The sequence below is a fragment of the Platichthys flesus genome, chromosome 17 (assembly GCF_949316205.1).
Source record: "Platichthys flesus chromosome 17, fPlaFle2.1, whole genome shotgun sequence".
NCBI classification, from domain to species: domain Eukaryota; kingdom Metazoa; phylum Chordata; class Actinopteri; order Pleuronectiformes; family Pleuronectidae; genus Platichthys; species Platichthys flesus.
In genome coordinates this window covers 3,393,852-3,421,452 of record NC_084961.1, presented here as the reverse complement: position 1 = coordinate 3,421,452, position 27,601 = coordinate 3,393,852, and the positions used below count along the sequence as shown (strand labels likewise).

At 44.0% G+C, this 27,601-nt stretch overlaps 2 protein-coding genes across 2 annotated transcripts; both read left to right on the top strand.

Moving 5' to 3' along the window:
* Positions 1-8,738: 8,738 nt before the first annotated feature.
* si:ch211-195b13.1 (STKc_SGK domain-containing protein) lies at positions 8,739-14,342 on the top strand. The gene is made up of 13 exons (XM_062410509.1): positions 8,739-8,956; positions 9,487-9,562; positions 10,254-10,329; positions 10,426-10,466; positions 10,573-10,630; positions 10,760-10,843; positions 10,959-11,090; positions 11,178-11,290; positions 11,401-11,524; positions 11,611-11,706; positions 11,803-11,958; positions 12,048-12,137; positions 12,312-14,342. Exons 1-13 carry the CDS (start codon positions 8,887-8,889, stop codon positions 12,474-12,476), a joined length of 1,281 nt encoding a protein of 426 aa, XP_062266493.1. The 5' UTR covers positions 8,739-8,886; the 3' UTR covers positions 12,477-14,342.
* A 785-nt stretch (positions 14,343-15,127) lies between these two features.
* Positions 15,128-27,029, top strand: eya3 (EYA transcriptional coactivator and phosphatase 3). Its single transcript, XM_062410508.1, has 19 exons — positions 15,128-15,238; positions 18,828-18,926; positions 19,414-19,463; positions 19,581-19,675; positions 19,754-19,834; positions 19,928-19,982; positions 20,524-20,633; positions 20,895-21,032; positions 21,237-21,322; positions 21,675-21,846; positions 22,000-22,169; positions 22,273-22,356; positions 22,444-22,533; positions 22,719-22,777; positions 22,871-23,031; positions 23,306-23,420; positions 23,813-23,934; positions 24,028-24,128; positions 24,291-27,029. The coding sequence occupies exons 2-19, from the start codon at positions 18,870-18,872 to the stop codon at positions 24,369-24,371; spliced, it is 1,827 nt and encodes a 608-aa protein (XP_062266492.1). The 5' UTR covers positions 15,128-15,238; positions 18,828-18,869; the 3' UTR covers positions 24,372-27,029.
* Positions 27,030-27,601: the final 572 nt, after the last annotated feature.

The following is a 27,601-nucleotide window of genomic DNA, read 5'->3' as shown; positions in this document are numbered from 1 at the left end:
TTCCAGCCCAAAGCATTCATGATAGACATTTAAACTCATCCTGCAGCACACACACACACACACATAGGGTTATAAATGCATGATTGCACCCACACACACACACACAAACACACACTCTACCCTTCCCTCTTGTGCACTTATAAAATAAGCTGTCATCACAGAATTGGCAGATAATGACTTTCTTTAGTGGAGAGATTAGAAGTCAGGGTTACTCCACAGGACATGGGGACTTTAATGATCTGAGTGATGCAATGATCTGTGTCATTAAATGATAAAAAGAAGCCGGGGTACTTCTGAGAATTATATGCAACTGAGCCGTGGATCAGTGGGATATAACTGTGCATTATATTTCCCCCCCTCCGATCTGTCCGCCCCACGATCACCCGAGCAAATGTTCCTTCCTCTTGTCCTTCTCTACATTTGTCTATACCTTGTTTCCTGTCTTTCCAAAGTGGGTCGGTGGTTTCTCTGAGATGAACTTCACCTCACCTCACCTCTATCTGATCTGGTCCCTCCAGCTGAAGAACAAGACTTTCATACGTGAGAATTATTGTATCAGTAAGATTAACAGTTGACAGAGCGTCAGTAGATATTTAACGGATTGGCCACGTTTAGCGTCTCCGAAGTCTGTCACTGTTTAAAGTATTTATACATCAGAAAATATCTGATTGAGAGGAAGGAAGCAGCAACGATTGGATGTCAATCACAAGAACCCACAACTGGAGGAGCTAAATGGAATCCAGCCATTGCCAGTGTTATTATTTATGTGTATTTGTGGATGTTACCACATGAGACGGACAAATATGCAAGTGTCATCGAGACGTTTCCGCTGAGTGTCCGTGTGCCAAGAGTGACTCAGCGTATGTATGTCCCAAATGTAGGATCACAAGGTTCTTAAGACGACTCCTCCTCCTCTTTTCTATTTATAAGCAAGCGACAGTTAAGCTCCTCCATGACTGTATCCCTTTAAATCCACACTCACCTAGCGGGTGACCCTCAAACAGAGACATCAGGTGTTTCACGTTGGATAGGCCTGAAATACGGTTTTCTATGGTTCTTCTTATGGTGCTATAGAAAGATCACTAGATTTTCATGGGAACATGGCTTCCTGGACTTCTGCAGTTAAAGAGCCGAGCACGCAGACACACAAACACAGACACACAGGATTGTGCAGCCATCCTCATTGGCACATTGTGTTGACATTCCTTGTGGACGGCCAAACCTGAACCAGGACCTCAGAAATTTTTATTAAGTCCACTCTTCCTTGACTTACATCTCGTTTCCTTGACATTTACTTCAACCCAACTTGCTGAATCTTTAACTAAAAACATATTTTCATCTTGAAATGTAAAGTTTTGCGTCCCAACACCATGACGAATATGTAGACGACACACACACCCCTAACGGATCTTCTCCAACATGCCTGCTGACCTGCGGCTAATCAGGTTAAAGATAGCAGCAGTTGAGCCGGGGCTGTTCGCAGAGTGACCTCCAGTACAGACAGAGTGACCTGCAGTACAGACAGAGTGATCTCAATCCCTCTTGCCTCGCCTTCCTGCTCACAGGTCATTGGTTCCGGCCCCGTCCACAGTGTCCGTGAATGGGCTGATAAACGCTGAGGCAGGAAAGTGCCTATAATGAATCTCTCAGTTTAGTTTTATCGAAGCACCTCGTGGGATTGGCTGTGATTTGGGAACTTCTGTGGTTTCCAACTTCCCCCCCGCCGCGGCCTGTTTACTTCCTCCTGGTCTGGTTTGTCCCTTCATCTCTCCAAACCGGCCATTTTCCATCAGCCCACCACCGGTTTGTCTTCGGACCGGTTTCCTGTCTCCATACCCGCCTGCTCACCCGTGTCTTATCTTCAATCACCCATGCTTCCCTGCCCACTGACACACTGATGACCAGTTACCCCACCATCATCCCATTATCGCCCAACTCCTTGTCGGTTTCTCTCCATCTCAAACTGTCTTTCTAATAACTGTCTGTGTGTGGCTCAATGCAGTTCTCTTCAGGTTCTGTAGTCCAGCAGCCGATCTTTAACCTTTCTACTTTAGGTATTAAATCAAATTTACCAACAGCAGCTTCTGACATCATCTGTGAAGTTGACACGAGTCCCACAACAAGACGAATGGGATTTTAACGTCTGTTGTTGTTCCTCTGGTTCGACCCGGTTCCTCGACAACGACGCCAACGAAGGTCACATGTCGGAACCGTCCTGTTTCTCTGCATCACTCCCTCTCCTCCTGCGACTCACATGCGTCCTCCACGTCCCCTCACCTCGCTCCCTGCCCGGATTTAAATCACATGCAAATCTGTTGCAGACAATCTGTCCTCGTGGAGAAACACGGTTCAAACAAAACATCCCCGCAGTCCTTTCTCAAGCTACACGATATCGGCCGGTGTTTGTTTCCCTGTGAACTTTGCCGTGCGGGTTTGTTCACAGGCTGGAAAAATATGTTTGTTGGCGAAGTTGCCTGGTTTCAACACAGGGCTGCAGATATAAGGTGACTGGGAGAGAGAGAGAGAGAGAGAGAGAGAGAGAGAGAGAGAGAGAGAGAGAGAGAGAGAGAGGCTCTGCTCCAAAATCATTTGAATGTTGCATATTTCAAGTTCTCTTCAAACTTGTGTGGTTCATGAAATGTAAATCCTGTTTGCTGGAGGAGGGAGCGGTTTGTGTTTGCTCTGAAGTTGTGAGTTCAGCACAGCAAAGTTTGATATCTAAGAGAATTTTATGTGAACTGTATTCTCTGAATGTGGTCAGTCCCTCAAATTGACTCATCATTGTTAAATTACTGTAGTGTTGCATGTCCACCAGTCTTAGGCTCCTATCTTCAGGACAGTTTCAGCTCCACAGCTCTGGTGTGAGCTGATATCAAAGAGTAACCAGCAGCTCTCCCTCGAAGGGCTTCACAGAAACTTATGACAAATTAAAGCAAATGTGTGTATAAATAGACGTGTATAAATAGTTAGAACAGGAGGGTGCATGGACTTAAATCTGAAGATGATACGTTATAGCAGTCACCAGGTTGCACCCTACCACCTAAAATAGAGACACACTAAACAGGAAGCTGCTCTTTTAAAGTTTGAATCTTAACAGGATAAGTTAAGTTAAGTGAATCAGAACAATCAAAGACTTGGTTATACAGAGATTGTTTTTCTATTTGTTTTATGGTATCTTTTGGTTTTTGATCGCTTCCTGATGTTTTATTGTGTTGTCAATTTGATTGTTGTGTACTATTGTCTATGTACGTTCAATGAAATTTGATTTAGATTCACTTGTCCAGCTTCCGAACACAATCCTAATTCAATGCTGCACTTCACAGTGTTGCTCATCAATGATGTTGTTGCTCATGTAAATCGACACCCCCCCCCCCCCCCCCCCCACAGACCTCTCCCTCCATCACATGGCCCTCATTGTTTGTGATGGCCTTCAGCCTCAGGTAGACCGCAAAACAAAGCAATCAGGGCCGTCGGTGTGACTAACCAGGTCCTTTTAGTCCCTAAAACCCCTGAGAGGCCGTAAACGGAGGAGGAAGAGGAGGAAGAGGAGGAAGAGGAGGAGGATGAGCAGCGAACACATCACTTGTGCATCAGTGGCCAATTAAGAGCAGATTTATGAACCTCTCTGTCTGTTCTCTTTATTCCTCAGGTGGTTCCCATGTCATGGAGACCGGTTTCCCCTCCGGCGGGACTCCTACGCTCACGGGAGCCGTAACCACATACCTGCTTTTGTTTGGCTCCAGGTGGAGGATAGAACAGATGAGGGTGGAGGTTGAGGGGGGGGGGGAGTCAGTGGGTTGCACAGAGGAGGGAGAGGCAGGTGCGTCACAGATCTTTGCTCTCAGCCAATTTGTCTCAGCGCAGCCAAGACGAGAGGAGGAAGGAAACGGCAGAGGGAAGTGCAGAAAGTGATTTAGCACGAGAATCAAAGACTGTTTTCTGACCAGAGCTGCGGCGAAAGGGAAAAGGGGAAGAGGGAGGCACAGGGCTGCATCTCTGTCACATGCACCTGAACGCTCTGCAGCAGGCAGGAATCCACTCTTCAGAGACTCCATAGCTAAATATCACCAAACACCGAGGGGGGGCCATGAAGACCGGCAAGAAATCCTTCATAGGTAGGTGCTCCTTTACGTGTGTCATGAGATGTGAGGGGATGAACGTGCAGAGTGGAGCAGGAGGCACCACAACGTGTCCTCTCTGCCCCCTAAACAGCATCCTTCCTTCTCTGCTCCATCATGGCTCTCGTGTGTTTATGACTGTTTGTTAACGACGACTCGGTCCCCTCCTCCTCCTTGCATTCCCTCCGCTGGTGTTGACGTCACTGCCTCGGTTCATAACAAAGCCTTTTTGGCAGCACGAGCAACTGCATGCCTGGATTTGGATGCACCGTCCCTCTGTGTCCTCGCTGTCTGTTCGCCTATTGTCTGGTTCATTTCTACAATGCACAGCCCAGAGCCACTCGCCTCCACACTGCAGCTCCTCTGCTCCTCCTCTCGTTTGTCAGCTGAGAGGATAAAAGCTGCTCCCGGGCCTCGACTGAAAGATCTGCATTCAGTAATAGTCTGAAAACCAATTTTCAGCTTCCAAAGATACAGATAAGAAAAGCTATAAGAATGAAAACACGGAAAAGCAAATGTGCTCTTTTCTAAACCCTGGAATTATTCCTAATTTGTACTATCCTTTCTCTCTGGGACATCAATACCTCTCTCAGGTCAGGTTGTGAAACGTGAAGCTGTAGCTATCCCCTTGTGGGTGCAGGTATAGTCGGATGATGTAACCTTCTCACAGAACCAGGGTTGTACCCCTCTGTCTCCAGTCTTTAGGCCAATCTGAGATAAACAACTGCTGGCTTCATATTGACTGAATGTCCATATAGGCACATAGCGTCCGCTCTGTCGCCTCACAGAAACATAAACTGAACTTCACTGTGTGCTCTGGAAACGCTCAGCCAGTGTTTTGTGGATTTCAGGCATCGTGAGCGGTGGTGGACCCGGCAGGTGATCGGATCAGACCAGTATCTATATTAATTAATAACTGCACGGCTCACTGAGCTTTCATTTCCCATTTAAAGGGGAAACAGGCCGTTAAAGACATTCCTTCCAGACTTATCTGAAATCATTTTCTGGATGAATTTGAAGTGCCAATAATCCATGCAGTCACACAAACACGCCTGATTTGTATTGTCTTGTTTTAAATGCTTGTTGTTGTGGAGATGTGAAGTCTCAGTCATCATCATCCAAGTCACTTCACACACTTAATGAAGGGAGTTAATTGATTTGGTTTCCAGCTGCCAAACATGAGTGGTTTTCAGCGGATGTTTTCCAGATGAATATCTCCAGGAGATAACTGACCTCATGAGCTTCACGCTGGATTAGCGAGACTGTGAAAACAAACCACGAACTGGATCCAATTGATAACTTGATGATGGTTTAGCTAGTGAGTTCACTTTACTCAGGCTGACCTGTGTGAGTCATTGACATTCAGTGAGCAGGCTCATCACCTAGGCCACAGGCTGGATTTTGTTTTCAAGATGTCCAGGAGCTAGTCGCTTCACACACACTTCAGATAATTCACACCAGAAACCAGAGCTGTCCACTGACTCATGTCTGTCTGACCTGGGAGCTGCACTTGGTGAATAAGAGTCATTTTCTCTGTTGATGAAGCAGCTTCTCTGTTTTCTTATCTGCTTCCTTTTAACTGAACTATAAAGTTTCAGTCACACACAGGAAAAAACCTGCTGCACAGTCACAAACAGCAGGGTTATTTCCAACTGAGCAAACACATTGTAGACTGGCACTAATACCAGAGTAAATGAAAAAGCCATCACACTGGTAACTCTATTAATAGCTTAACAGTTTAACCTGTCAAAATTACCTGGCAGCAAATTCAAATACTACAGAACGATGAGGCAGCAGTGTGCGCGTGAGTCATTACATAAGAGAACAAACTGCTGAAGCAGACACATATAAGGAGCCATCCAATCCCTTGTGGAGAACAGAGCAAATAAAAAACACATCTTGTCTCCTGCCTGAGAATCCAGGAGGGAAACATCTCTGTGGTTCTCTGTAGGAACAGTGTGAGAGCAGAACGTGAGAGTGGAGGAGCTGCAGGGAGATAAGAGTCTGGCAGTGAGCAGAAGCTGATGACATTATCGTGACTGCGTGGGTGTGAAGGCCACGATCACTCCTCAGCACCATCAATAAGAGCCCCAGTGTAATCACCGACCGGTCCTCACAAGCCTGCAGCTGGTCACAGAGGAACCGTTTGCCCAAAGGACTTATTCATCCACCTCCTGCTGCCTCCTGCTCGCCACACTGGAGCTGAGCAGGTAGCTGTGGTCCATTAGCACCACGCTGAGCCGCTCATTCCCACCCTCACATTAGAGTCACACAGCCACACATCGAATTTCCCTACAGGAAAAACCCTGGCGACCTGTAAAGAAACCGGAACATCAATTGACACTTTGCTGCTGTACACTGCACTTTCTGAGAAACTGCTCGATATATCGTTAATTGTTCAACAGAGAGATCTTTAATTTGTCCTGTAGAAAAAGTTTTTTTTATCGTCGCTGCAGCTGACGGTGATTCACACGATGAACTTGTGGGCGAGCGGAAGTGATCGTCACATGTTTGATAGAGCGACAGAAAGCAGGGCAGCTCCTGAGCAGGGGCTAAATAAAACCTGATGAATCCGTCCCCTGACAGCTTCGGCACTGGAGAGACATTTATAAAGAGAGACTGAGTGATGGCTTCTCTGATGCGTGTTCACGAGAGACGAGAGCTGAAATCATTTGCTAGTTGAACGATTAATCACTTGACAGAAAATACACAGCAACTGCAAACTGTTATTCTTAAGCTGCAATTGCAAAAGATACATGTTTCCGGTCTGACAAAGCTTCTTTCCCCTTTTCTAAGATTACAGCAAATTACATATCTACAAGTCGTGAGCTATTGGTTGGACTGATGCTGATTCACACCGAAACTGTACGTTATATTAAATTAAGTGATTTGATGATTAATGGATCATTCAAATCAAAACCTTCAGCTGGAGTTCAGACCTGAACCGAGCAGATTCTTATCGTGTTGATATAAATGTGAGAATCGTTTCCCACGCGTCACTAAAGGGAAATCCCACCTCAACCGTCTGTTTGCTCTGCTTTCCAGTCACTTGACTTTTTCCATCACAACAGACAGAATGCAAATCAATGACCGAAGCGACAGAGTGATGTGAAGGGAACGGCCCCTCCTCATGTTTGTCACCAGAGATGAGAACATGATACGCATGAATAATTCAGAGAGAGACTTCACAAGGGGGGGGGGAAGACGCCCCACACAATGCCGGAGAGGTGTCGGTGTCATGTTATCGATCTACCGGTGTCCCTGGGTAAGCGGAGCCGAGGCTGAGCTCACGGTGTAGACTCAGGTACGAGCCGATACGCCACAGGTCGGCTCCACACAGGCCGGTTTCTGTTAAGGCCTAGACGCCACAGATAAGCCACTCAACTTCCTCTTCTCTCTTTCCACAGTATACCAGAACTACCGGTTCTGTGGAGTCTCACTTCCGTTTAAATGATTCATGCATGTGACATGTCACGGACGGGACAGAACCCAGGAGTTCCCCCACGAGCACATGAACGACTCTCTGAGGCAGATGGTTACGAGAAGAGTGGAGAGGAAGAAGAACTCAGAGGCTTCATGTTAGAGAAAGTAGAAGGAGTCATTAATAATTGGAGGATTTTCTTAGTTCTCCGAATGTTTTCTGCTTTCAGCTTCTCAGATGTGGATCTGAGAGTCTGCTTTTGAAGTGTATCATCATCAACTAAACGTGTTTGGGTCTCAACAGTACTGAGCGCTCACTGTGTGAGGGGGGGCATAGCTGTCGGCCTTATGGCACAGTTATGTAACGTCGGGGGGTTAGTGGACCGCGTCTCTCTGACATCTGCTCTGATCACCGACTAAGCTTCCATGAACATGATGTCATGTGCAGGTTCTCTGAATTTATGTAATTCTGTCATCGGTCACCTTCACCAACCTGACCTCCTCAAACACGGAAACCCAGTATTTAATGATTTCTGATAAACCACGATTGGATTTATGTAGGAAAGGGTCTGAGCATTCATCTGTCTGCTGTGCACCCTTTATGTGGGAGATGGCGGCTGTTGCATGGGGGGGATCTGAAATGCACGAGTCGTGACACACATTTCCTCCACCTCCTTTCAAAATAAAACAGATGGAGAGAAGAGAAGAGAGGAAAGGGGGGGGGAGAGAGAGAGAGAGCGAGAGAGAGAGAGAGAGAGAGAGAGAGAGAGAGAGAGAGAGAGAGAGAGAGAGAGAGAGAGATAGAGAGAGAGATTTGGCTACATTCTGCCTTTCTTTTGTCCTCGGCCATAAAAAGAGATTATGGCCGAGGACATAGCGGTTTACAGTAGGCCGGAGTTTTCCATTGACAGGAGATGAGGAGGTGGGAGTGTGAAGAAGCCCCCCCCTCCCTCTCACCCCCCCTCTCCCACACACACACACACACAGGCACCTCCTCCTCTGCGTCATCCCTCTCCTCCTGCAGGCACACAGTATATGGCTGCAGCGGAATCCCGTGACGTCACGCCTGCCAAGTGGTTGTTGTGGTTACAGTGATGAGGAGAGAGAAAAGGGGAGGGAGGAGGCGTGGTCTCCCCTCGCACCACGTGTTTGGTATAAATACCCGGGCTGGTGCGCGTCGTCTCCAGCGGCATTGCGCAGAGGAACGCGCTCAGGGGTGTTTTGGAACCGCGCGCGTCTGGAGCGGACACGACACGTTTGACTGACGGCTGGAGGAGAAGCGCACTGTCCGTGTTTCTGATTCCTTTTTCTCTTTCCACCGGATATATATATTTACCTGTCCATCGTCATGGCCGTGACCGAAGCGGGATGCGATCTAACTTACTGCAAGATGAGGGGGATCGTAACCGTCCTCGCCGGTGAGCGACCTATTTAATTAACAGCGTCCTTATAATAAAGAGGGTCATTCATCAGAGAGCGTAATTTAATGTATACTGTTTATTTATATACACGCTGCTTAGGGATTTAACCTGATTGCAACGTGCTTTTGTTTGTTTACTTCTTTGGAATTGTGTTGATAATTCTGTGGATATATTTTGTGGTTTATCGCTTTTTAAGTGACTTGTAAGAAATCTGTTTTAAAATGAACACACACTGGGGATCTGCGTTGTGAGACTAATCCAGGTGGGAAGATGGGTTCTTGGCCACCACTGTCGGAATCTGAACGCCTGACCCAAGTGGTTGCATAACCCGTAAGCCTGCAGCATTAGAGGTCTCTGTACAACACGCAAATCTAGCCTATAGCAGGATATTTGGGACAGCGGATTACAGCTCACAGAGCATATTTCCTCCTCTCTGGTGGGAAACAGAAATCTTTGTGAAACCGCTGTGTGATGATGAATGATACAGCGTCTGTGATGCTCATGTTCCTATCTCCCTCCATTTGCAGCTTTCATCAAGGAGAGAAAAATGGGGCTGAACGACTTCATCCAGAAGCTGGTGTCCACCCCACATATCTGCCAGCAGTAAGTACTCTCTGTAACGTTATGTAAAAATGTCAGATTAGGAACGTATGGAGCATCATGGAGGGGAGTACTCATTTGTGATGATTAGGCCTCTCGTGGTCAGTGTGCAGTTTGCAAATCCAATCAGCCACTTGAGTTTGGAAGGACATCCTGTGAAAACTGTAATCTGGGTCCAAGAAGCCAGGGTAAGAATAGTCCTTTTATGACGAGCCCGTGAACAACTGCTCCACTGGATAATCACCTCTCCAGCAAATCCTCTCTGTCCCCTGGACGAGGATAAACCAGTAATTCAATTAGGACATGATACGCGGCCCGGCCCGTCACACCGTGCTGAACTCACGGGCCTGTCCTCCAGGATCTGGATCTGGGCTGCTGGAAAGAAACAAATCTGGGCAGCAGCATCTGTCCCAGAATGTGTTCCAGGAGAGACAGGCGGTCGGAGCTGGACCGCTGTGTCCTGCAGAGCTGTGTTAACCGGCTTGTTGTGGGTCTGTAGCTTAAGCTCTTCTGCAGACAGGTTAGGTGGTTACATGCAGATGAGCCTTTTCCTAAACCCGACCTGTCTGGAGGTTTTCAGACGGTCGGTCACAAACCAGAACCAGTTCATTCATCTTCAAAATGCATCAATCCGAAGTGAATCAGATGTAAAAGACGATATTCATCTCACAACTATGCTTTGTTTGTGTTTCAGTGTGGAAGTGAACACTCTCATGAAGATTGATGAGAATCAAAATGAAGAGATGGAAAAGGAACTTCTTGAAAATCCTGTAAGTGGAAACTTCTCTCGGACTATGTGACTCATTCTCTTTCCAAAACATTTCCAAAACATGTATTTATACTTTCCCTCTTTTTATTTTATCCAGATGTGCCTCAATTCCCGAAGTTCACTGGCTGAGGAAACTCAGTAAGTAGCCTGATGAGAGCTCCTAATCTTCATGAATGTTGACAATGATTTCTGTTAAGAAACACAAAGTAAAAACACTAATTTCCTCTGTGTTTCTCCACATTAGGATCAAACCCTGTGATTTTGACTACCTCAAAATCATCGGTAAAGGCAGCTTCGGCAAGGTGAGATCTTTGTCTTACTTTCTTGTAGGTATCTGCTCTTATCTGCTCGTACTGTGTGAATCCTGTATACCACTCATCTTCTCAGGGTTGCTAATGTAATCACTGATGCAAATGTGTGTCTTGTTCCAGGTTCTGCTGGCTCGACACAAAGAGTCCTGCGAATACTACGCCGTCAAAGTTCTGCAGAAGAAGATCATCATGAAGAAGAAAGAGGTAAGAGCCCTCACTTAGATTCATTATCTTTGGGCATTTAATTCCCTTGTGTTCTATGTTAATGAGATGAATACATATATATAATAACATATCTTATTCCTCCTCTTCCTCTTAGCAAAAGCATATCATGGCTGAGCGCAGCGTGCTGATGAAGAACATCAAACACCCCTTCCTGGTGGGACTGCACTACTCCTTCCAGACGAATGACAAACTCTACTTTGTGCTGGACTATGTCAACGGTGGAGAGGTGAGCTGCAACCCACACAAAGTGAATGAGGTCAGCTGATCCCGGTGTTTGAAGTTCCCTCTGACAGATGTTCTGTTCTCTCTCCAGCTGTTCTACCACCTCCAGAGGGAGAGGGTCTTCCTAGAGCCCAGAGCCAGGTTTTACGCGGCTGAAATCGCAAGTGCGCTGGGCTACCTCCACTCCCTGCACATAGTGTACAGGTAATGAACCATCCTGCAGCACCCCCTGGTGGACAAATGTGCGCATAGGTTGAAATTGGAATAATGGGGAAGATGCATTTGAGTGATCCTCCCCTCTCTGTCCTGCACAGGGACCTGAAGCCGGAGAACATCCTGTTGGACTCGCAGGGCCACATTGTGCTGACAGACTTTGGTCTCTGCAAGGAAGGCGTCGAGGCAAATGGTACCACGACGACCTTCTGCGGGACGCCAGAGGTACGAAACTGATCTCTAGACTGTCACCGAGTTCTTTCTTTAAATCCTGGACTTGCATTGACCTCTTCCTGCTGCTCTCCTCACAGTACTTGGCCCCCGAGGTTCTCCAGAAGCGGGCGTACGACCGCACCGTCGACTGGTGGTGCCTGGGATCGGTGCTCTACGAGATGCTCTACGGACTTGTAAGTGAAATGATTTTGCCCTTGAATGGAAATCACAGACATTTGGTTTATATGCCAAATAAACTCAATTCGCTGTCATTGCGTTTTGCGCTGCAGCCTCCATTCTACAGTCGCAACACGGCGGAGATGTACAACAACATCCTGCACAAGGCGCCTGTGCTCAAGCCCAACGTGTCCAACGCAGGCCGGGAACTGCTTGAGGGGCTCCTGCAGAAGGACTGCACCAAGAGGCTGGGAGTCAAGGATGATTTTGTGAGTGCACAAAGCTGAGTCATAAGTAAGAGATCCGTGAAGCTTGTTTTCTATCAGTCTGCTCATCCGGAATTTCTCTTTCCCTCCAGCTTGAGCTCAAGTTCCATTCCTTCTTTTCTCCAATCAACTGGGACGACCTGATGGCCAAGAAGATCATCCCTCCTTTTATCCCCTCAGTGGTACGTTCAATTTCATAGTAATCTGCTCCACAATCATAAAGCAAACCCCTCTGAGGAGCAGTTAATCTTCATGTTTAAGTGGCTGGAATCAGATGTTTTCCTGATAAACGATGAATCAGCTACAATACAGCGATAAAGTGCTTAACAATGATCATCTCCTGGTTTGTTTCACAGTCTGGTCCCACAGACCTGCGACACTTTGACCCAGAGTTCACCCACATGCCCGTGTCCTCCTCCCTGTGCAACGACACCCTGGCTGTGACGAGCAGCATCAGGGAAGCAGCCGGAGCCTTCCCGGGTTTCTCCTACGGGCCTCCAGCGGACCTCTCCTTCATGTGAACGGCTAAACCTCTGCACACCTGTCAAGAAGAGTGGAAGAGACACAGGACTCTGGATTGAGAGCCTGACATTGGCAGCAGGGCCACACACTGACAGAGGGGACGCTGCAACTAGGGCCTGATAAATGGATTTAACTGATCGTGAACCACGAGGGGCAGGACATGAGGGGTCTTGTGCAGGACTTCTGATGGGGACTCATGTTTTTACACCACCAGCCCATCTCCTCTGCCTCAAGCACCCACATCCACAATACATGTGTGCCAAGAATGGATGCACACTGAGGTCGTGAAACATCTCGCTCTCGTGGTTCTGGACCTCACAGATACTGGTGAGGTGAAGTGAGGAGAAGTGCCTGAGGTTCACAAGGCAGTCTGGATGATGGCGGCAGTGGTAGCGGAGGCTTTGGCCAGGAAGAGCCAGCTTTATCAAAACCCACACAACCATTTCATTGGTTTGGACTCTGTTCGCCCGGGGGCGATGGCCGTATCAGGGTGATGCCTTCATTACATTACATGTCGAAATAACGTCTTTTAATTTCATAATGCATTGATATTTTTTCATGTGAATGCTCTATTGCACTTGAGGAAACAAGGGTCGGGAAAAGTGAAACCTTCTGCTTAAAAAGCTTCAGCAAACTTCAGCTGCATATCTCTCCACTTTGAGTTTCATCTCTCTACAGAGGAATTGTGGCATTTCAATATTGCACATAAGTAATGATAGTTGGACCAAACTGTAAACTAGGATATACTTCATCATTTGACGACACTTCCTTTTGACCTGCTTGTCCTCATAAAACCGAAGATCAAAGTTTAACTGTACTGTGTAGAAGAAAAAGTTACTTATATTTTATTACAAAACCAAAATGGTTTTCCATGTTTTGAATAACCACAAACATTCACTCTCTACTTTTAATAAAATCGTATATTGTAATTTAATTATAAATGTTTCCTAGTATAAATACATATATAAAACAAATGATTAAATTAAATCCTATTTCCTGTAGGCAGTTTTTTTTCCACTCACTCATCCACAACTAGTGACTGTGTTAATCCATATCTACTGTTCACACCCATAATCTCATTGATTCATATGTTCAACCAGCAATAACAGGCCCACATCAATGATAGCACACACTGTATATCAATCGTATTTGAAGTTACTGATTCAAGTGATTGCTGTTTGTTTGCAAACACTCCAGAAAATATAAGAAATCTACGATTACAAATGTTTTTTTTGTATTTATGCATCGTGTAGAGAAGAAGTGTGAATGTCTTGTGCCTGTCCAAGGCGGCCTGATCCATGTATACTGTATGCACATATCTCTTTACCCTGAACCTCTCGGTCCCTTTGATAGAAAGTAATCTGTATTTCTTTTTTAAAGTGCTTGATTATTTTTACCCGAGCAGGCGCTGGCTCTCAGACAACGACCGACTCCATAACATGATCTTGGAAAGTGCAATAAAATCTTGTTAACGCGTAAAAGAATAATAATGATTTGATCTCTTAAAAGCAAAAGTGTGATTTGTAATTTATGTTCTGACATTTATTAAATTATTAATAGAGGATCTTCTTCTTCCAACTGTTCATGATGACTTTGTTTTGACCAATTTAAAGGTTTTTACATACAGAAGATGCATTTCCAGGCCTGCTGAAGATTAATAATAAAACAATAATAAGGCAACACACAGCTCTAGAAAACTTATCTTCCATATTTGGAAGCGTTCCTTTTTTTGTTTTGTATTTTTAATGTGTAATTTATTTTCATGCCACTGCTACTGTGTAAAAGAGTTTGATTTACATGATCAACTGAAATACTGAACTGTAATCTGTCAGAAATGGCAAATAAAATCTTTAAGGAGTTGGAAAGTTCACCGTTTTTTTTGCAATGCAATCACACAACCTTTAAACTGACCTACAACTTCTTCTACATAATAATGTATATGATACAGTAGGACTGCAAGTAAGAATTATTTACACTATTATAGTATTACACTATCTTCATATATCATTTTTAGGGTTATTAGGTTTATTAACACATTTAATAAAGACATGAGCCAATTTAAGCAACTGGCAACTGGAATCATTTAAATGAATCAATAAATGAGACAGTTTTGATCTATAACTAATTAATGACAACTATTTTGATAGTTAAATGATAGATATACAAAGTAATATCTATCATTAATGTACTACTGTACTACTGCCAGATTCCCAGGTGTGAAATATTTACAGTTTTTCTTTCATTCTTTTGCTTTTTAGCCTTTTAATCAAAACATCTTATAAATATCTGAACATCTTCCACAGTCTATACGATAAGGGACGTTAGCTTATGTTATTTTAACAATGTCTTAATAAACATTAGTGAATCAATGATATTTTCTACAATATCCCGACAGTAAATAAGATTTTAATATCATCCAAAGTTAAACGTTAGCTTGAATTTAGTCGTTAGCCGGTTTAAACTAAACCCTCAGCTAGCTGACTATGACTGTAAAGTTCTGTTGACACATTTATTTAATTATTATTTTACATCGACGTGTATTTATGGACATTTAACCTCATAGTTCACGAGTTTAAATAAATAACATAAGTTCCTCTCACCTGTCGCACCAAAGCGGAGACACATCGCGCATGCGCAGTGGACCCCCCCGCGCACCACAGCTTCCTGCCAGATAGTGCTCCCTAACAACAGACAAAGCTTGAGTCTGTGGATTTACATGAAGACGCGGATTTAAAGACGCTCGTCCTTCGCTCCATCGATGGTGAGACTGACGCGCGTCCGTGTTGTGTGTCGGTGCGGGGGGGATTCACTGTTAGCTTCCCTGTTAGCTCCACCGTTAGCCGCTGCGCGCACACGCTGCCATTTCTGAGCCCCACTCCAATGGCTGCAGGTCCCGGCTAATCCCTGGAGCGGGAAACTTTCATGGCCGGGCCGAACTAAGTCCCGGCGGCTACTCCTTCGCCATCGTAGCGATACTAACGTGTACGTTGAGTAATCTCAAGCTAACGGAGTATTTTCCATTTATACCGTAGCTATAACTCGTAGTAACACAGTTAGCATTTGGATGCTAACACTGCTACTGCAAAGCTCGCCCGGTGGCGTCTAAATGCCGGGGTACAACATTCTGTGAGGTTTGCTAGTTTTTAGTAACACATCAGTAAACATGTGTTGTCCTCGTTTAACGCGTTGTGTTGTTTTGAGTTCAAGTCAAACCCGGAGGAATCTGCTGCTCCCAGAGATTAGTCCGGTGTCAGACTTCACCTTCACAGCGAGCTGTCCTCGGCTCGGCTATTTGCTGGAAGACATGCCGATGAAGACATGAGTGTCGGGAAAAGACGAGAGTGTTGTTATGATCATTAATCACTATCCAGGCAAAGTTTACAATGTTTACCACAATAAAGGGAAATTAGATTCATGTGTCTGTGTTGAAAGCTGCGGGGATCAGTCAATTAATCGATTAGATGATCGACAGAGAACTGATTAAACTGATAATCGAACAGTCTTTCTAGTCACTTTCTTAATCAAAGCAGATATGCTGAATATTCGCTGTATTAACTTCTCCAATGTGGAGATTTGATGTTTATTTTGTTTTTCTTAAACCTGATAACAGAGATTTTGAGACTGTTGATCAGTAGTCAAAACAAACAAGACAAACAAAATCGGGACCTTGTAGAAACTTTAGTGATTTAAACATTTAATTGACAAATTGGTAAGCATGCATCGGGTCAACTAAATGTTTGAATGTAAAGAATTCAACAAATAGTTTGTAATAAAGTAAAAATAATGGATATATTTACAACAATGATAATATTAGGGCTACAGCAAATAAAGTATACATCAATAACTGCTCTCATATATCTGTATATCTAATAAGATTATAAATTGTGAAAATATTAATTATATCTCGTGACTTGGAGAAGCTTTAACCGATATGTGTAACTAAATAAACTAAAACGCTAATATAATTTGCAGTAATCGTTGCGTTCTAGCATATTAATTGTGAGTATTTCTTATACATTCTCCCGTAGTATGTCTTAATGACGTGGTTCTTCACAGAGTAACCTTTGGGATAATTCCACGACCTGTTTGTCAAATAAATTAGGATTTATTCCAAATCATTTCCATCTTTAAACTCGTATTATCCGTGGCCTCAGATTAACCGATGTGTCCCTGGTCTGGGGTTTCTCCTCTGGCCCTGATGCTCCTCCCTTTCGGTAAAAGACACAAAACCTTTGAGGCAAAGGTTCCTGTATCAGGGCGAGGATGCTCCTCAGGTGACACTGGCTTGGTTACTGGTGGTAGCAGCTAGTGGGATGAACCCTTTAATGGTTTCTTTGCTGTCAGAAAAGTGGGGAGTGGAGATGTAAATGTTCACGTGCGAGGACGTAATCACAAGCGATCGTGTTAAATCATTCAGGGAAAGCTCGTGTTGCAGATAACGTGCCCTAGGTATGTTACGCATGGTCCCAGGCTGCAGCCCCCCCCCCCCCCCCCAGACACACACACACCCACACACAGTTAACTGAATCACACAGGCATGGGTTGATGATTAGAAGGTTCTATTAGCCAGCAGATTTAGTTTGTTTTGCAAATTTCAGTATAAAATGGTCTGAAACTCAGAGTTTTAGTTTCAAATCCCTCAGAACAGAGTTGGAAGTATTGATTTGGCAGCTGCAAACGAAGTATGAAAGTAAATGTAAATATTTGAAATAGTAGTTTGTTGAAAAGATGCCTTTTTTTTGCTTTACAAATTGTTTAATTTACTACTTATCAGTCAAATTAGTTTATAGTGGTGATTATTTTAAATCAACGCTCTTTGGCTGCTCTAGAACGTTCATTTTCATACAGTAAATATGAGGGAAAAAAGCTTTGCATTGATTCACTTCATTTCTTTTTTACCTTTTTATAATAAAAAACAAAGATAATGCCAATAATGTTTCTCTTTAAAGTACCATATTGATGCACAGTGTTGGTAACCTAATGATTCCCATCCCTGGATGGCATGTGCTGATAGCGATGTACCTGTGATAGACTGATATCAGCTGACCATCACATCACTTGGGCTCTCGTTCACATAAGTGAAGCTGCTTCGGGGTCAGAGCCTCTGAGCATGTGTAGATATTTACTTTATCACGTTTTAAAAGTTTTTTGACGTATGCTTCGACGGTCCAGCCAATTTCAGGAGTGCACCTTCGATACCCAACGTGCGCCGCCAACAACCGCCAGAGTTGGAAGTATTGATTTGGCAGCTGCAAACGAAGTATGAAAGTAAATGTAAATATTTGAAATAGTAGTTTGTTGAAAAGATGCCTTTTTTTTGCTTTACAAATTGTTTAATTTACTACTTATCAGTCAAATAAGTTTATAGTGGTGATTATTTTAAATCAACGCTCTTTGGCTGCTCTAGAACGTTCATTTTCATACAGTAAATATGAGGGAAAAAAGCTTTGCATTGATTCACTTCATTTCTTTTTTACCTTTTTATAATAAAGAAACAAAGATAATGCCAATAATGTTTCTCTTTAAAGTACCATATTGATGCACAGTGTTGGTAACCTAATGATTCCCATCCCTGGATGGCATGTGCTGATAGCGATGTACCTGTGATAGACTGATATCAGCTGACCATCACATCACTTGGGCTTTCGTTCACATAAGTGAAGCTGCTTCGGGGTCAGAGCCTCTGAGCATGTGTAGATATTTACTTTATCACGTTTTAAAAGTTTTTTGACGTATGCTTCGACGGTACAGCCAATTTCAGGAACGCACCTTCGATACCCAACGTGCGCCGCCAACAACCGCCAGACACATTCGTAGGATTTAGAATTCGCCGTCTGACCTATTTTCTCTTTCTGTGTCTGCGTTATGTCAGTCAGATAAACGTGCCGTCTCTCCCCGGCCGAGGGGAAAGGCCAGTTGAGCGAGCAGTGGACAGAACGAGGTTAGATCTTATCCCCCGGGGACTTCTATTGATTCGACAGCTTGCACCTGAGCACTTAATGCTTCTGGAGAATATGTTTTCATTGAATTTAGGGTCGGTCACATGTAAGGTGGCACAATTCCTTAATCCCGCCGCAAACACAAGCAAGGCGGAGACATCGAGCAACGTAAGGGTGACATGTATCTCACCTGCCGGTCTCGTGCTGGAGATTAGAGCGGGGGTGTCCCATGTCCTCCATCGCCGCCATCTACCTGCTGATCATGCATGCGATAGTGGGTGGGGTGTGCATCGATGAGCACTTATTGGACAAAGGGGAGGGGGGGGGGCATCACGCTATCAGAAAACTACATAAGGCATAAATCCTGGCTGTTCATTCTGTGCCGTTGTGTGTCCCTGTGGTCGTGTGCAGGGTCCGGACAGGCTGTGTAGGTAGAGGGCTGAGCGTGCAGACATGTCGGGTCGCTCCGCTGCAGAGATGGACGACTCGCAGGAGCTGCCGGAGCTGCCGGTGAGTCCACACCAAAGAACGTTGCTTTAATTATTGTGCCTCAAATTTTAAGATGGATGTTTTTTAATTGTTTGTGTCATACCTACATACGCCTCTAGGGTTTTAGATACAGTTTAGCAGCACACTACAGAATGTTTATCAAAATATGACACAACAGACCTCCAGTATTTTGATGATGTGCAGTTATTTAATTTTAATGCTGTAGAGCAAATGTACTCTATAAAGTAGAGTGTAAATCTTCTTTCAGTTTCCTTTCAGTTTGTTTAGTTTTTGACAAAAAGCTTAATTTTTTTAAGGAAATTGCTGATGAGGCTGAAAGTAGAGTTCAAGCTACACTAATCTAATATTTAGTATCAATGTGAATGTACTCATGACAGTATGGAGGAGAAAACATGTCAATACACAATATCAAAGCCCTGAAGCAGCAGAGAGACAGTGTTTGTAAACTTGTTTTTGTGTGTGTGTGTGTGTGTGTTTGTGTGTGCAGTCAAAGAAAGCCAAGCTTGACATTGATGGTGGACTGGAGAAAGATTCCAGGTTGGTCATTTATTTTGAAATCCATTTCTCCTCTTTTGATTCTAATCCTAATTTACTTTTTAGATGAAGCGGCAGGAATTGTATAAAATCATAATGGGCTCTGGTGCATTTTTCCAGTGGTCTTGGTGACGATGGGAGTCCAGCTGCTGGTTTAGGTCCTTCAGAGCAGGAGAACTCATATTCTGCGCTGTCCACCGCTCCGCTGGATCCAGGTAAATAGAGGATGGGAAAAAACGACAAGTGTTCCAGGAAAATAAGCTTTTCACTTAAACATCCGTCTTCGGTTACAGACGACCAGGAGCAGTCGGACATCGACAGAGGAGCAGCGTCTCAGGACTGTGGCAACACGATGAACTCATACGCACATTCTGGTATGAGCTGTCCGAACAACACACTGTGCGATTAAAGTAACACAACCACTCATGTGTCAAACTGACGCTGTTTGTTTTGGGTTTTATTTACAGCCACAGATTCAACTGGCACTTCTGAATACACCCAACAGGTTTATCAAGGAAGCAAGTGAGTACCTGGCATTGATCAGATTCAAATCTCCTTATCACTTATCACGTTTTAATGTGGAATAGACATTAAGCATGTTGAAAGGTGACATTATACAGATCTGGCTGAAGGCTACCGCTAATCTAACACACCTGAATCCTCGAGTGAAGTGGTTACACTGTGTTGTGGGCGATGTAGACGCCAAGTCTTGACAAGAAAGGAGAATCAAAGGCAGTAAAGGAAATGAACATGTCTTTAAATTGTCCATCAAGAGTCAGACAGTGTTGTACAGGGTTTTTAAAAAAGCATAAAAAAGCCTGAACAGGTTGTGTGTGCTGTGGTTGTGCTTTAGTTTTGTGGATGTTATAGTTGTGTTGACCACTCTGCTACTTCCTCCTTTGTTCAGGTATAGGAACATGAGTCTGGGACTATTCCTTCATGTCTGTCCCACTTGACATAAATATAAAAAGTCTTGAATGTCACATGTTGAAACCTGCAGGACACTTTATAGAAGATACCGCAGCAGCTTTGTTTGATGTTAACTCCCCTCTCTCGGTTTCAGTCCCGCGGTGACAGCGTACACCGGTCAGATGGGATTTCCTCCTCTGGTCCAGTCCACTGTGTACTCGGCCTTCCCCCAGACGGGCCAAACCTACGGCCTCCCACCGTTTGGTTAGTTCCCCCCCATTTCTAACTGCCCCTTTTTTTTTAACACTCTCTGCTCACTAAAACCACAATCACTCCTTAGTTCATTTGCTTTTTAAGGCCTCACTGTGCTTCGGTGCTGTGGGATCGGTTTGCTTTTGATCTCTGCTTAAACACACAAGGCCCACACATCCTCACTGGTTTCTTAACTTTGCCCTGGTCTTCAATGGCCCACTCCTCTCGCTGCATCTTACATTTTCTGCTTCCATTGCTCTCTTCCATCTTCAGGTGCTATGTGGCCAGGCATAAAAACAGAGACAGGGCTGCCTGAGGCCCCCTCTGGTGGCCAGCCTGGGTTTCTCAGCTTCAGCACCACATATACCTCAACCCAGCCAGGCCAGCTGCACTACTCATACCCCAGCCAAGGCAAGCTGCAACCTCACTCTGCCTCACGAGATAACGCTGTCACACTCCCTGCAAATACGAGAAGCACTCGAACATAAAGAAGTTTGTCCTCGCAGCAGCACAGTTCTGTTTCTCCTCTGTCTTTGTTGGTCACTTCAATCACTGTATAGAAATGAGTTGTTCCCCTGCTGGCACGGTTCTACATGAGTTCCCTTTTGTCTCCAGGCTCCAGTTTTACAACATCCAGTGTGTACTCCAACATCCCCTCAGCTACAGCCACCACCACGGCCCCCACCACAGCGACCCAACAGGTAGGAGCTATGCTAGGGTTACTGGGAGAAATCAAAAAGCTAAAACCCTTTGTTTTGACATCATAAATCCTGAAAGATGCATTTCCTATATAGATTAGCAGCCATGCACAATAGCGCATTGAATAGAACAAAGTCAACATGCAGTGTTTACTGAACAGCACAAGCCGAGTTCCATATCTAAGTCTTTAAGTAAATAAGAATCTGCAGGAAGTCATTCCTATGTTACTCCGCCCTTGAGAAACATTCTTTCAATTCCATCTCTTTTCATTGCTGTTATGATGAATATATCTAGTGAAGTAGAAGATAGAGAGAATCACAATCTTCCCTTTTTTCTTTTCTTATATTCTTGCAGGAGTTCAGCAGCTACAACTCTCTGGGTCCCAGTCAGTTCTCCCAGTACTACACTCTGCCTCCCAGTTACGTCCCGGCCGGGCTGGCCAGCAGCGACGAGCAGGGGGCGGGTGTGGCCGGATATTCGGCTGTGAAGTCAGAGGAGGCCGCCTCAGCCGGACTTCCTCCCAGAGGTGAGTTCATCGCTTTGCATGATTCATATTCAGCGTTAGATTATTGTCTTGTGTCCATTGTGATAGCTGCTACACTAACTCCTGAATATGTATTTATTTGAATAGTTTATCACCACTTGTTCATCAGCATTTGTTCTGATATCTTATACTAAGATGCCTCTCCACCAGAGAACCTCCCAGTAGGAGCAGCTCTTCCCATTAGCGTGGCGCTCCCTGCTGATGCCAGGGAGCAGGACGAGGGCGGCCGCAGGAACTCTGTTGGGAAAGCTAAAGGAAAAGGGAAGAAGTCTGAGAACTCCCCACCGGCGGACAGCGACCTGGAGGTAACCACGCAGCTCACTGGTTGGCCACTAACTGAACTATAGCGGTATAGTGTTTCTTTTTTTAATGCAAACAATTGAAATATGTTTTCACTTCTGTTTGTAGCGTATCTTTCTGTGGGATCTGGATGAGACCATCATCATATTCCACTCACTGCTCACTGGCTCCTACGCACAGAAGTTTGGCAAGGTTTGTTTCTGTAAAAGGAAAAAACAACACAGTGTGACACAGTTTACCTTCTGAACTCGTGTTGTTCATTTGATTGTGTTTGTCCAGGACCCAGCGACGGTGTTGAACTTGGGTCTGCAGATGGAGGAGCTGATCTTCGAGCTGGCCGACACTCACCTTTTCTTCAATGACCTGGAGGTACAGTGAGAAGAGAAATAAGAGGCTGTTATTATAAACTGTCCTGTTTTCTATATTAACATTACTATTTGTACACTGTAGTTTCAGCCCATTTCCTGTTTATATATTTACCTTTGAAGTCTCGCAGTTGCATGTCTGGTGTTATATCATAATAATTCATGATTATTTCCTTTGATGTCCTTCAGGAATGTGATCAAGTCCATGTTGAGGACGTGGCTTCTGATGACAATGGCCAGGACCTGAGGTGTGTTGCACACTGTTCTTCAAACTTAAACCGTATTACATTCTTTTCTCTGTCAACGTAACCAACAAGTTATTTTTTTAATCTGCTTTTCAGTAACTACAACTTCTTGGCCGATGGCTTTAATGGTCCCAGTGGTGGAGGAGCAACAGGAACCACAACCGGAGTGCAGGGAGGAGTGGAGTGGATGCGTAAACTGGCCTTCCGATACCGCCGGCTAAAAGAGATCTACAACAGCTACAAAGGAAGTGTTGGAGGTGGGTTTGCATATAAAGGAATAACTTTAAAAAGAACCCCACCTGAAACAGAGACTTAAAGTTGATGTTTACAGACAAACTCTGAAGAGTCAGAGTTCAAGTTTGGAGCCAATCAAGTTTCTTTAACCTGTTTTGTAAAACCAGACCCTGGAGATTTAAAAGGAGACGTAGGCCAGAAAAATAAACCCCAGAGTTTTATTAGCTTAAGTCATAAATCTGCAGTTTGTGTGTCTGCACGTGTGGTTACTCTCCCTGATATATTTACTGTTTCCAGGTCTGTTGAGTCCGATGAAGAGGGAGCTGCTCGGACGACTTCAGTCTGAGATCGAGAACGTGACGGACGCTTGGCTCAGCACGGCGCTGAAGTCTCTGCTGCTCGTCCAGTCCAGGTCAGATACATCACTATCAGTGTTGCTCTTTACTTATTAAACTGTGAAGCAGCAGGTTCTGTTTTTCTCCTGAATGGCTGACACTGGCTCTTTTCACTGTTTACACACTACTCTGTGTTTGATGAATATTTAGCCTGAGGCCTGAGTGAGACAGCCACTGTGACACAACCACCGAGTTGGCTTCGAGCCTCTGCTAAGTTTTGTAAAGCAGTTCGGTTTTGGTTTTATTTATCTATGTAAATGATTAAACAATTTAAAAAGTACCTGTCCTTTGTAACAGGGGAAAACATGGATTACCCAGAATCTTAATTTTACTCCTGGCGATAAGCTTAACCACAGAACGGTGAACTTTAATTCAATAAATGAAATTGACGTCTGATTCCCTCTCCCAGGGGGAAGTGCATGAACGTGTTGGTCACCACCACTCAGCTCGTCCCTGCACTGGCCAAGGTCCTGCTCTACGGACTGGGAGACGTCTTCCCCATCGAGAACATCTACAGTGCAACCAAAATAGGTTCAGATCCCAATACAGAGCCCAAAATCTGCATTCTATTTATGCTAAAGTCATTCAATAACAGAAAAGCTGTTTCTTTTTCTCTCCTTGCAGGAAAAGAAAGTTGCTTTGAGAGAATCATTTCTCGCTTCGGGAAGAAAGTAACTTACGTGGTGATCGGAGACGGTCGAGACGAAGAGTTTGCAGCGAAACAGGTGGATTCTACTTTACATGTCTCTTTACCCTCTGGAAATACTTTCTACGTTTAAATACAAGTTGTCCTTGAAACTCTAGATTTGTTTGTTTGTTTAAAAGTTGTCCAGCCCATCACTGCTACCACCAGAGGCTAAACCTTGGTGTCCTCTGTCTCCCTGTAGCACAACATGCCTTTCTGGAGGATCTCCACCCACGGCGACCTCGTGTCCCTGCACCAAGCGCTGGAGCTGGACTTCCTGTAGAGGAGCGGCTGCACTGAATGTCGTTCACACTAAAAGGGAAAACGTGGTCGTCGTCCTGTTGGCTCATGGAGATGCACTGCGTGAAAAAATCCTTCAGAACCCCAACAACACACACTCGCTTTTTAGAATCTGCTCTAAAGGACGACGCGGTGTGTGACGGTAAATGTACTGAGACGGACGTTTGGTTCGGAGCTGATTGTGAGTGACAGACTGGACACAGCCGTCAGCTGAATTGAGGTTCCTCACGTCCGGCACCCCCCCCTTTCGGCAGCTAACCTCACCATGGCTGAGACTGGCACTGATTTGGAAACAGAAGGGAAGACAGATTTTAACTTTCTCCTCCTTCTCGGTCTTTGGCCTCTTTTTCTTTGTTCAATATGAAAAATCTCCTGCAGTAAACGCTTTCCTGTTCATTTTGTATATTTCTTTTTCCTTCTGGATATTGACAACCAAAGGGCCCTTCTTCTTAAATGTCCTTCTCTTGTGGAGTAGTTGTAGCTTTATATTTAGACCCTGTATTATTTGAAAGAATAATATCAAAGCAAACATCGGGTTGTTTTGCACTCGTTCAAAGACTTGAAGGCTTCACTTTGCAAATCACTGACTTTCTAGTTTCTGACCATCATCGAGAATCAAATTATAATGTTTGTATTTGAGTCGGATTTTTAACACAAGGTACGAGTCTGCTGCCCCCCCGGTCAAACCACCCGTCAGTCAGCTGAGCTCCTCGTGGTGTGAGTGTGTGATCTGTGGTCAGCAGGCGTGTGCTGAGAATCACCGGTTTCTGGATGAACTAACACTTTTCACCACAATCCTCAGAGTATTTAAATCGTCTCTCAAGTGCAGCCATCAACAGAACTCTCAGAAATCATCTAGGTGTATTGAGTATACTTCATTTTCCCTGTGTGAACATATTATCCGTGTATTAGAACTCGATAATGTGGTAGATGTGAGACGCGCCGCTCGTTTCTCAGAATTTGATTTGTTTCCCTCTGCTGGCTGAGAGAGCCGTCTCTTCTTTCTTAAGCTACAAGTTTTAAAAAGTCGTCTTTTGCCTGAAACTTTCTTTAACACGAAGCTGATAACGATCGCTTGGTTTTCACTGGACGACGACATTTTTCGTTTCCTGTCTGGTGTCTTGGTTTTAAAAAGGTGTTGCGATGGAAGTGTATTTAAAATCATGGCTGTCCTAAATGATATAAAGCAGCTCAACCGATGTGTTATTGGCTTGTTGTTAAATCTCATTTCAATATTCTTCTATTTTTTGTGTCTACGAAAGCACAAATGCATTGTTGATGAAATCGACGGTCATTTTTTTTACCAAAAAGTAATTTTTGTTTACAAAGGCGTTTTCTTGGCTTCTGTTTCAGGTTGTGTGTTATTTACCTGTCGTTTGTTTTTAACAGTTCTTTAAAACTTCTTCATTGTCAATTAATAACTTTTTCTCGCCTCATTTTTGTCTAAATCTTCAACAATTAATCTGATTTATGAGCAGCGGTGACGACTGTGCAATACATTTCTCCTTTGCTCATTAACTGTATTTCAAAAGGGATTTTTTTTTTTTTTTTTTTTTTTTGCTGCTTGTTGAAAATGGGGAGTGGGGGGGGAGGCGACAACTTCCCTGACTCTGAGATTACGACTGAACAATTCTGAGCCTGAAGAAGATTTCTACACACATGCAGCTCGACCGTTACGATTGTGTATTTGTGTGTTACTCGTTTGTGTTACCCGTGTGCCTGTTCATATTTATATTGTGCCTTTTAACCCATCATCCGAACGCATTAATCTCAAAGGGAAATTGTGTAAGATTTTTGTGTTGGATACATATATCACTGCATTGTTGTACTATCCAAAGTGTTACTTTCTTTTAATCCCATATTTGTGTTGTTGTTATTGAGTTAGACTTTTGGATTGAACTGTCCTGTCTGCACTGTATTTAAAAGGTCTCCTAGGAAAAGAGTGTTTGGTGTTGATTGCTCTGTGTTTTTCCGCTAATGGTTCCCAGTTGTTAGTATTTTGCCCATTTTACTGGTGAAAATCTAATTTCCCAACATCAGCTTTTATGGCTCCTTTTGAAAAGGTTTTATTTAGCTGCTGTTGAAAACCCTGCGTGGCTCAGACAATCACAACCTGTTGGACACGCGGTTTCCTTTTTTTTTAACGCAGGTCAGATTACGAAAGAGAAAGGCACGTTTTGAAGAGGCCGTGCTTTTTTACGATCGCTCGGTGTCCTAAGGAGAAATGAGATCATTAGCCCCTGACACACATCTGAGAAAAACACGAGACCATATGCAATCTCTGCGTTTTCTCTTTACTTTATTTGCATGCGACCATGCAACATTTAAAGGTCTGTATTCTTAGACGTGTCCTCTTTTTCTTTTTAATGCCAAATACTGTTGTTGATTTTTAAAATACTGTCTTGTTTATTTTTCTATCCTTTTTTTTTTAAGTATTTCATCTCATTTTCCCGGACCTGTGAGGCTGCGAGTACAGAGCCTGAATATGATCCTGTAAACTGAACCCTGTCATTATTACTCATGCTAATTTAATTACAGTAATCACTATCTCCCCTCAGTTCCTCGACACGGTCCTGTAAGGTTTTGCCTGAACCTGAGACTCTCAATACGATGTAAATAAATTTTAAAGTTTCAGACTCAAGTTTGTCTTTATTATTCCTTCTAGTTCAAATGAGAATTTTTGACGCAGTTCCATTATTTTCTCTGTGATCAAATATTCAGTCACTTGAAAGAAATGCAGCCGTTGCTCTTTCTGTCCATTTTTTAAACTTCCGCATTCAAAAATGTTTTACGTCCGAGCACTGAGGTTTAGATCTCACGCGTCCACATTCTTGTTTGTCAGCTCGGTCACGCAAAATACATGTGAACAGATTAAAAGGAAACTTGAGGCGAGATGAAACGCGAGTCAAGAAACATTTAGAGATATTATCTGGAGTATTTAGTGAGATTTCCTGGGAAATAAATCCGGGATTTTGATTGGGGAAAAAAGCAGATGTGTGAAATTTGATTCAGATTCAAATAAAAATCTGGATCAAGGTGAATTAAATTTAACAGAAGGAGACTGTTGGGCCTCTACTGACGGACATTCTATTATCTTACACTTTATTTTTCGAAAAGTGAAACTAAGGGTCCAATGAAACAGTGATTAAACCCCGGGAGGACGTTGCTTTTCTAAAAAGTGACAGATTAATTTTCTTACAGACCCTTCAAATT